The 10988-nt window shown below is 33.1% G+C and overlaps 2 protein-coding genes across 4 annotated transcripts; one reads left to right on the top strand and one right to left on the bottom strand.

Annotated features, from left to right (window-relative positions):
* Positions 1 to 2160: 2160 nt before the first annotated feature.
* Positions 2161 to 6366, bottom strand: LOC106110657 (TBC1 domain family member 5 homolog A-like). 3 transcript variants are annotated; one of them, XM_013292548.1, is made up of 4 exons: positions 6183 to 6366; positions 4837 to 4986; positions 3297 to 3878; positions 2161 to 2686 (listed from the first exon to the last, which is right to left on the bottom strand). In XM_013292548.1, exons 2-4 carry the CDS (start codon positions 4983 to 4985, stop codon positions 2167 to 2169), a joined length of 1251 nt encoding a protein of 416 aa, XP_013148002.1. In that variant the 5' UTR covers position 4986; positions 6183 to 6366; the 3' UTR covers positions 2161 to 2166. The 3 variants fall into 3 exon arrangements, with proteins under 3 accessions (XP_013148002.1, XP_013148003.1, XP_013148004.1); XM_013292549.1 differs by having other exon boundaries at positions 6223 to 6366; XM_013292550.1 differs by lacking the exon at positions 6183 to 6366 and adding an exon at positions 5934 to 6028.
* Positions 6367 to 6631: 265 nt separating this feature from the next.
* Positions 6632 to 10179, top strand: LOC106110658 (conserved oligomeric Golgi complex subunit 7-like). The gene is made up of 6 exons (XM_013292551.1): positions 6632 to 6762; positions 6838 to 6924; positions 7248 to 7328; positions 7711 to 7884; positions 9025 to 9171; positions 9982 to 10179. Exons 1-6 carry the CDS (start codon positions 6757 to 6759, stop codon positions 10105 to 10107), a joined length of 621 nt encoding a protein of 206 aa, XP_013148005.1. The 5' UTR covers positions 6632 to 6756; the 3' UTR covers positions 10108 to 10179.
* Positions 10180 to 10988: the final 809 nt, after the last annotated feature.

Genomic DNA, 10988 nt, shown 5'->3' with positions numbered 1-10988 from the left:
AAAAAGAAAAGTATACGTGAGTAAGCCGTAAATAATTAATTATAAAATGTCTCACGAAAGTTTAAATAATTTAATCAGTTAAAAAGGTATTAAAGACAATAGCTTTTGGGGTATATATTAAGTTAATCAGTAATGAAAGCCACTCCATGCCATCCTTGTTGTGAAGTAAGCCAAATGACATAGTCTATTCTCGCGCGGGTTCAAACGTCGCTGCGTCGCGCGTGCCTCTTGCATTTATTGCACAATTTTATAAGTACCTGTGTTTAATTATATCCTATGATTATTGCAAAGATGTATACGTTGCCGAGAAAATTAGTGTTCACAAGCTTAAAAAGGATACCGTTAACTGTAACCTTTAGAAAGTATAAAAAAGTTTATGTATCTATGGTACAAAATTGCTTGACAATGACGTACAATGTTTTCCCGCCTAAAATGACATTTACCAAAAGTAACATTTTTTATACAACGATTTTTTAACTTATAGAAATACGAGTTTTGTTAGTAATTAATAGTTATTATTATACGTCGAATTTATTAGTTGGTATTATGTAAAATGTTTCACAATGATATAGAAGTTTGTAGAGCGTAGAAAATTTCTATTTTTTGATGTGCGACGGTCACGGGTGTGAGTGACATGCCAATCTTGTACCACCTGCCAAAGGGACTCATTGTAAAGGTGTGACAACAATGAATATTAATATAAACATGTCATATGTGTGCCCACTCTCAGTTGTAACCTATATTATTAGGGGTAATTAGTTAGCTAGGCCATATTCTACAACATTCGTAAACGTCAGCGACACGAAATGGCTTCTCGTAAGTGCAATACCACAACCACACTAAAGACAGGCATCAAATTTCTTCCGTATTTTGTCTGTTGAGTAGATGGATTTAGTATGGATATATCAAAAATACGCTCTAAAATGTGAATTTTAAAATTTATCTCAATATAGAGAAAAAGATGACTTAAATGTGAATGAATTTTACAGATTTAATTTAAGAAACATATGTGTTATGAATACGATTTGGGTGTCTATAATAATGATGATTCATCTCTTCAAAATTATAATGTTTGGCAGAATGCCAAATATCTAATTATTTAAGTGATCAAATCTATTCAATCTGTTTTATGATTATTGAATGTTTTTAATATTAGATTTTCAATAATTTATCCATTTGGGAAAGTATTCATTTCTATAAAATTTGGTTTTTATTGTATTTTGTTCGTAAGACAATTAATAATGTTAGAACCACTTTTAACGCCATCTATTGAGTGTTTGTGGCACTGTTAAGTAATTATTTAAAATTCATGACACACAGTTGCAATTCTTTAACGACATCTAGCGACCAAAATTGAACCCATCTGAACACCTGTAACTGCCTTATAACCAGATAAGATAAATCGAAGTTATAGAATATCAGTTATAAACACGGATTGAAGAAATGTCCCTTTAACGGGTTTTTAATACAGACTGCATAAACTAAAAATGCTGAAATAATTCTTGTATTTATATAGTGGCGCCCTCGACACATGTTTTCCAAAATTATCAACAAAATTGGCGGGAAACTTCAAATTGCCCTTGTCCCTACGGAGGGTCGGCACAGTATGTACTCCATAAATCTGTATCAGAGCCTTCATATCTGAATTCACTCTTTTAAGAATATCTTAAGGGCTAATTTTAGTCCCTTTCTCTTTACCACCCTTTTCTTATAAGGAGAGGTTGGGAAGAGGAAGTGGATTTGACAGTGGAGGAGAGATGCATAGGAAGGGGAAATATCCTCTTTATGTGCGTCTCCTCCTCCGTCGGATAAGTGTAGGCAACGCATCTGCAAATGTCTGGGCAGCGGTCGCTTCGCCATTTTGGCGATTTCAGGAGGCCGCTTGCCACCTTGTTATAAAAAAAAATCTTTCACACAATCCATACATACTCTGCTCTTGTATATCCATTGAATGTTTTAACACTGATGCTCGCGTTTCCGCCCGCGTAAAATTAAAAAAACAATTAAACATAGCCTATGTTACTCAGTGCTAACTTAACTTTTGATTTTTTGACTTAAATCGACCAGGTAGTTTGAGTTATTTCAAAACATACAAAAATACAAATCTTTCCTCTTTATAATATTAGTATACATAGATAACCTCAAAAATAAAACAACACAAAAACATTAAAATTTATTCAAATTATTAATCTTCTTCAACCTAAATTGTATCTTTTTTAATCTTTGATCATTTGTCATTTTCCTCATAGACCTTTTTATACACCATTTCTGTATAAATTCGGTTTTCTGCACTTCGTTCAATTCGAAAAACTTTCTCATACAATGGCCGCATTTAAATCTTTTCCCAACTTTACTAACAGTACCTATTTTCTCATAAGACCTGAGTTTACTCGATTTCAAAAACTGGTAACACAAATCACACATCATTGTCACTTTATTGTATGTCTCGTCATTATTATTGTGGTAGTTTTTAAAATGATTTATATAACTTCGATAAGATAATCCACATTGGAGGCATTTTTCAATAGGATTGTTTAGTTTTTGCCTTGTTTTAGGTGAATGTGATCTTTTGTGACGGAGCACATCTTTCCTATCACCAGCTATGTACCAATCACAGGCCGAACAAAATGAGGGCAAACGATTATTAAAATTTATATGACATGTTTCATGTAATATTAAAGTATATCTGAAAATAAAACATTAATTAAGCGCCAATAGCATAATGGTTTGTGGTACGGAGTAATCTTGAAGTCGAGAGTTCGAATCCATTCGACTTGTGAACCATATCCTAGCACAAGCCTACAGCTTAGTTGGAATAGTTAAAGGAAATATTAGTAATCTAACAAAAATCTACTAAAATCAGAAAAAAAATCTTACTAATATTATAAATGCGAAAGTTTTTTACTTGTTTGTTAGTTTGTATCCTAACTTAATCTTGTTGAAAGTCATAGATGTAGAGGATAGTCTGGAACATAGACTATTTACATTTTTTAAATCCATGCGGACAGAGTCATGGGCAAAAGGTAGTTTAACTAATAACTAGCTGTCAACCGCGACTTTGCGTGGAATTTAAAGAAAATATAAAAATGTAGACCGTCGTCTACTATTCTCTACATTTATGACTACTAGAATACTATAGAATACTTATGTTTTTGTTTATTTCACCCGAACGGAGTCAACGGCCAAAGCTAGTTTTTACAAGTCTGATTAATATCATAAAGGTTTAGGTTTGTTATTTATATCTATTGATTTAGTTATAAAATGAAATAAAGATAGAAATAATTGAAATTACTTACTCATTTGGATATTTCTGTTTACAATATCTACATATGACCGTTTTTGGTTTACTCAAATCATCAAAATGTACACTTTTATATATATTATTACCATTTTCTTCTATTTCCGTATCTTTCCTTCCATTAGGTATTTTATTCACAGTCTTTGTACCAAATATATATTTATTTTTTATTAATGGTATATCATCATCTAGATCAATAACCGAGTTATTTACATCCAAGTTATTTTTTACATGCGAGTTATTTTTTATTTCAAAGTTATTTTTTACGTTCGAGTTATTTTTTATCACCAAGTTATTATTGACTAAATTATTAAATTGCAAATTCTCCAATCTAATGTTTATTTGACTGTTCAAATCTTTCAATAGATCTGATGAATTATTTAATATACTGTCGTCTTCAAATTTTATTCTATTCCTTATATTAATATGTTGGTTATTCAGATTTTTTGTATGTTTCTTCAAATGTTGTTGATATTCAGTCTGCGATGTGAAATAGAATAGGCAATCATTGCATTTTATAAGTTTCTGATTAAGAAGAGGTATTATTATGTGACTAGCATTGTGAATTAAACTATCATATCTGAAAAATAAAAAAAATAAATAAATACTCTTCCCTCTCCGAACAATTTTTATTAAGGTCTGGATTACCTCTTTCTGTTATCTAATCTGAAGTATAATTTAGCCTCCCTTTAAATGATATTAATATTATAAATGCAAAAGTTTAGATGGATGGATGTTTCTTAGAGTTAGTAGCCTAAACGGCTAGCAAGGGATCTCAATGAAATTTGATATAGAAGTATAGTCTGGAAAAACACATAGACTACATGCTTTTGTCTTTCTTTCAATTGACGGAGTCGGGGGCGATAGCTAGTATGCTATAAAGATAGCTTATATCATGGGTGGGCATTAAATAAATTTAGAATTACCCGAAAACATGCTACATGCTACATAACAAATAAATGTGTATTTTTTATTAGAGAAGGGAGCAAACGATCGGCGAAAACACAGATGTGGTCAACAACGCCCATGGACATCCGCAACACCAGAGGAACTATACATGCGTTGCCGGCCTTTAAGAAAATTGTAGACTCGCTTCTTGAAGGACTCTAAGTTGTACTGGTTTTGAAATACAGCTAAGGACAGACCGTTCTACAATACAAATGTGTTTCCTCATCATTACCTATACTTCTATACTAATTATAATAAAGCGTAAACACACACTTCTTTGTTGCCTAAGATGTCAGCAATTGCAGCATATACTTGAAAAATCCTTTTTTTAATAAAAAGGTCTTCAAACTTTAGGCTATATATTTTCACGCCATTAAATTTAGGGGGTAAATATTTTGGATAAAAACCCAAATGTGGGAAAGAGACCATAAGTTGCTGCCAACATCAAGAATGCGAGATTGCTAAGGTTTGTCATGTCATTCTGACGTTTGCTATTGATAATTTGACAAATGTAAACAATAAAATAAAGTTTTTATAATTTGATGGGGATGAAGCCGCAAGGGAACAGTATTAGTATATAATTAACTTACTTGTTATTAGAAACACTATCACAAAACTCACAATGGTTTATACTCGGCTGGCAAAGTATTTTATAACTGTTTTCGTTGGAACATTTAGATATTAATTTTAATGGTACTTCATCATCACTTGAAAAGGAATCTCGTCTATTCAATCTCATTCTGAAACAATATATCATATATCAGTAAAAAATTCTTACTTATAATTATATTTTAAATGCAAAAGTTCATATGGCTATCCAATCAACTTTCGCATTTATAATATAACTTTCGCCCACAGCTCCTTCCATATGCAATTAAAAAAGGTAGTAACCTATGTATTCTTTCCGATTGCGCTCTACAAGTATGCTAAATTTCAAAAAGATCCATTCAGCAGCTTAACATCTATATGTTTATGTAGCCTTAACTGCTGAATGGATCTTAATGAAAATTAACATAGATGCAGAGGATAGTCTGGAAGAACACATAGGCTACTTGCTATTTTTTTTTTAATTTTATGCAGAAGTCTTGGGACAAAAGCTAGTTAAATTATAAATGCGAAAGTTTATGGATAGATGTTTGTTAGATTATGTAGCCTAAACTGCTGAATGTATCTTTTTGGAATTCAGCATACTTGTAGAGCACAATCGGAAAGAATACATAGGTGACTACCTTTTTTAATTGCATACAGGAGCTGTGGGCGAAAGCTAGTTATATTATAAATGCGAAAGTTTATATGGATTGATGTTTTTTAGAGTTTGTAGCCTAAACTACTGAATGGATTTCAAAGAAATTTGGTATAGATGTATAGGATTGTCTGGAAAAATACATAAGCTATTAACTTTTGTTCTTTGATTCTATGCAGATGGAGTTGCGGGCGAAAGCTTGTGATATCATAAATACCAATGTTTAGATGGATGGATGCTAGTTTGTGGCCTAAACTACTGAACAGGTCTCAAAGAAATTTGGCATAGATGTAGCGGATAGCCTGGAAGAATACATAGGCTACTAACTTTTTAATTTCACTCTGAAAGTATCGCAGACGACATCTAGTACTACATTTAATGTTTATTACTTTAACTACAATAGTCTAAATAAACACACTATTTTTAAGTATGCAAAACTTTTACCAATGCAAGTCTTACAGTTTTCTGTAGAAAAGATTACTAATATAGGAAGAAGAGAAGGGTTTTTTAACATCGTGGCAACAAGAGTAAAAAAAAATAACTGACAAAAATAGAGAAAATGAAAGTCATTGATGTATAAATTTATATACGGCCAGTTACACTTATAAATAGCAAAGCAATAGTTTCTGTAAATCATTCCTAAATATTATAAAAATACATTTCGAGTGCATATTCTGAAAAAAAAATCCTTACGTTTGTATTTTTTTTTAAACTTTTAAGAAATAATACACACTATTTCGGCGGATGAAGCTCGTATACATTATATAGATTACAGATTTATAGGACAAGAATCAATACTTGGTTCAATAAATAATTAAAACGTAAATCTTAAATTGAATCTGAATTTATCACAATTCAGTGAACATTCCTCGATCATGATTTGACTTTGACAGTTAAAAGATTGCTATAAAATATGAAAACATTTTAAGACTGAAAAGGAAGACAAAAAAATATGAAATCTAAAATTTATGTTTTGAGTTTCATTTTGAAAAACTTAAGGTTTTGAATTTGAAATTGAAATCCACAGCAATGTCGATTTAGAAAATAATCACTTTGTCCCGTTTTTTTTTTACGGTAAATTTTTTATCTGTATTGCATCAGACTTGAAAGTAAAACGTTAATTGTCAAGAAAATGTCAAAAGTCAACCAGCCGTCAAGCCGTGTTTGTATTTTGATTCAAAGAATAAAAAATAATATAATCACCAGACTTGTAAAAAGAACTGAAATTACTTATCTTTCCACTGATAAACAGTTATAAAACAGAAACATGATGGTATGTGTTAGGTTTACTTTAACAGTATAATTTTATCAATAAATTTTACTACTTTGCAATAAATTTTTATTTCAGGATTTAAAAACCTTTGCTGAAGATGACTTTGATGCTAAAAAATGGATTAACAGAGCTTGGAGTTCTAGTGGTAATCAAGAGAAAGAGGTATAATAATGACATTGTTAAAAATTCATCAATAAATACATCATACCAATGTAATGCGAAAGTTTAAATGGGTTTTTGTTAGAGTTTGTAGCCTAAACTGCTGAACGGATCTCGGTAAAATTTGGCATAGATGTATACAATAGTCTTGCGAAAGCTATGCCATCCGCATGGACAAGGGCAAGCTAGGATTGTATTTACTGATGTCAGTGTTCACATTATGTCAGTCCAGTTATTAAGCACCACTGTACATTACTGGCCAAGTATAAACCATGTTCATATCTCACATGTTGCTAGGTGCAAGTAACTTCATCTTTTGTTTCCAGGACTTTGTTACAAATACTGTTACAAGATTGCAGCTCTATATGAAACAATTGAGTAACTCATTAGACGAAACAACCACACAGGTAAACAAATTTAATCATGCTAATATCCATCAAACATCCATCCATCTAAAATTTCGCATTTTAGATGGATGGATTGAAATTTTCGCATTTATGCGAAATTTTAGATGGATGGATGTTTGTTAGAGTTTGTAGCCTACACTGCTAAACGGATCTTGATGAATTTTGGTACAGACAAAGAAGATTTTTTTTATAATATAAGGTGGCAAATGAGCGCGATGCCACCTGAAACCACAGAAATGGAAAGCGACCGCTGTCCATACACATCAATAATTGCAGATGCGTTGTTATGCGGTTACTGTAAAGTGTATCCTTGTGCATTTTGTAATTTGATAAAAAAACAGGCTTTTAAGAGTTATGTTTAACATTGTAGAATGTATTTCAGATAGTAACATCAGTACCAAGGGTTCTGCAAGATGCGTCAGCTCTGCAAGTAGAAGGTGCGTTACTGCAGCAGAAGCTGTTGACCTTGGAAGACCAGGTTCAGGGTGTGGAACAGCAGACGGGACAGTCTATTGAAAGTCTTCAGAGAATTGATAGATTGAAGAGTCGGCTTGAGGTAATTCTCCAATCTTTACTTATGTAACTAATATTATAAAGAGGAAAGATTTGTATTTTTGTATGTTTTGATAATCAAAAACTAACTTTTTAACAGTGGTAGTGCCCGCTTTAACATCTTAGCAGTGCAGGGCCGGCACACACCCAGTAATACCACAACCACACAGAAGACAGCCGTCAAATGGAAGCAATTCCGTGTTTCGTCTGATGAGTGTGGTGCCGGAGGCCTAATTTAAGTCCCTTTCTCTTTATCACCCTTTTCTTATAAGGAGAGGATGGGAAGGGGAAGTGGATTTGATGATGGAGGAGATGCATAGGAAGGGGAAATATCCTCTTTATGTGCGTCTCGTCCTCCGTCGTATAAGGGTAGGCAACGCATCTGCAATTGCGGATGTCTGGGCAGCGGTCGCTTCGCCATTTTGGCGGATTCAAGTGGCCGCTTGCTTGTTTGCCACCTTATGTTATAAAATAAAAAAAACTACTAGGTTGATTTGAAAAATTATTTGAACATTATAAACTAGCCTGCAGCTTCTCTTTAATATGTTTTACTTTCTTGTTTATATTAAATTAGAATATATTTAGTAAATTAGCTTTAGTTTGTGTGAAATCTATAATTTTGTTTATATTATCTACTAGCTGTTCCCGTAAAATCCACATGAAATTATGAAAATTTTATTTCATTGTTCACAATTTGTCAAATTATCAATAGCAAATGTCAAAATGACATGACATGACAAACCTTAGTAACCTTGCTTCCTTAATGTTGGCAGCAACTTATGGTCTCTTTCCGACATTACGGTTTTTATCCAAAATGTTTACCCCCTAAGTTTAATGCCGTTAAAATATATAGCCTAAAGCGTGACGTAAGTGTAGAGCTTGTTATTAAAAAAAGAATGATTCAAAAATATGGTGTAATTGCTGACATGTTAGGCAACAAAGAAGTGTGTGTTTACACTTTATTATAATAGTATAGATATTTTTACGCTATTAAACTTAGGGGGTAAATAAATTGGAAAAAAAAAACCTTTATGTGGGAAAGTGACCATAAACTACAAGCCAACTCTCGACCGCAAGATTGGTAGTCCGTACCCCAAACCATTAGGCTATTGGCGCTATATTTATAATATTAGTATGACTTAAGATAGCGGCATCAGCTCTCCGTGAGGCTGACAAATGGGCAGCATTAGCAGCAGCATTGGAAGATATCTTGGAGACAGGTGTGCCGACCAGCGGGGAGAAGTTGGCTCAGTTGGCAGAACAAGTAGCCGCTATGACTGCTAGTCTTGAGGTATGGAATTGACTTTTTTTTAAGTTTTTTCTATTCTAATCATTATCATCATATCCCCTGCCTTATCCTACTCCCGTAGGGTCGGTGCTATGGGTTTTCGTCCTATAAAGCACTCTTATCATCCGTCATCTCAGTCATCACTCCCTTGATCATGTCACCTTTCACACAATCCATCTCTTTCTATGTCTACCTCTACCGATGTTCGCACTCATAACTAACATTCTCCTTGTTTCATGCAATTCATCCCTCCTCATAACATGCCCATACTACTCTAACCTTTTTACCTAACCTTATTTTTACTATTCTAATGTTATAAATAAAAAAAATTTGCATTTTTGATTTTTTTTATTTTATAAGGTGGCAAACGAATAAGGCTACCTGAATTCGCCCAAAAGGCGAAGCGAACTCTGCACGTAAACATTCGCAATAGCAGATGCGTTGCCTACCGTAATTGACGGAGGAGACGCACATAAAAAGGATATTTCCTCTTTTTTTGCGTCTCCTACACCGTCAAAGCTACGTTCCCTTACTATTATGAGAAAAAGGGTGGTAAGGAAAAGGGATTAAATTTGGGCTTCCGGCACACTCATTAGACAAAACGCGGAATTGCTCCCACTTCACACCTGTCTTCTCTGTCTGTATTTGTGTATCATTTGACTGTCGTAAAACTACTGGACCGATTTCTAAAACTATTTCACCCTCAAAAAGCTACATTACCTCTGAGTAAGTTAGGCTATTTTTAACTATTTTTCAATTATACTTCGAGAAAGTCGCGAGCAACAGCTAGTCAGGCATAAATCTTGTTTGAAGGTATTAAGTGATGCCCCCGACTATGAGTACAAGAGAGTACAATTAGAGACATTGTACAATAGACTGGAAGCGGCAGTCAGCTCGCCCTTTATTGATGCACTAACGCAGATGGATGCTGGTAAGTGATGCCAGTATTAATAAAGTTAACTAGCTGTTCCCTTGCGACTTTATCCGCATAGAATTATGAAAATTTTGTTTTGTCGTCATGTGTCAAATTATCAATTTCAAATGTCAAAATGACATGGCATGATGACAATCTTGCTTCCTTGATGTTGGTAGCAACTTATGGTTTCTTTCCCACATTGTTTTTATCCAAAATGTTTACCCCTTAGTTTAATGGTGTTAAAAATATAGCCTAAAGCGTGACGTTAATTGTGGGGTTTTTATAAAAAAAGTATTATTCAAAAATATGCTGTAATTGCTGACATCTTAGACAACAAAGCAGTGTGTGTTTATGCTTTATTATACTAAAAAAAGTTTATTATTAATTTCCTCTTGGGCAGGGGACTGGTGTCCAAACTAAGGTGATCCCTGTATAATAGTATAGATTAAACTAGATTTATATGTAATATCGAAAAAAATCATGTTTACCATATATTTGTTGCTGATATCGAAAATGTAATAATTTTTGTGTATTTGTCTGTATGTACACAAGTCGAATTTGATTTTTAAATTTCGGATTGATAAAACCGTAGGCCACCGCTCTCTGGATATTTTAGTGATAAATAAATTTATTTATCTTAAAATCTTGAAAAAATAATCTTCATGTGGGAAAGGGACTATAAACTACAAGCTGCCAACATTATGGAAGGTTGTTGGTAACGGTAAATTTGACATTTGCAATTGAGAATATTACAATTGTAAACAATAAAAGTTTTTACCATTGCATGCGGATGAAGACGCACGGGAACTGCTAGTTTATAATAAAAAATCAGGTGTCATTCGATAAGTTCTTTTCCTGAGTGCAACAGCGAATTCAGGGGGTCATGACCTACCCTGAGCTCTTG

The sequence above is a fragment of the Papilio polytes genome, unplaced genomic scaffold (genome assembly GCF_000836215.1).
Source record: "Papilio polytes unplaced genomic scaffold, Ppol_1.0 DF824208.1, whole genome shotgun sequence".
NCBI classification, from domain to species: domain Eukaryota; kingdom Metazoa; phylum Arthropoda; class Insecta; order Lepidoptera; family Papilionidae; genus Papilio; species Papilio polytes.
Note: the sequence above shows the minus strand (reverse complement) of the source record. Positions and strands in the feature narration are given on the sequence as shown.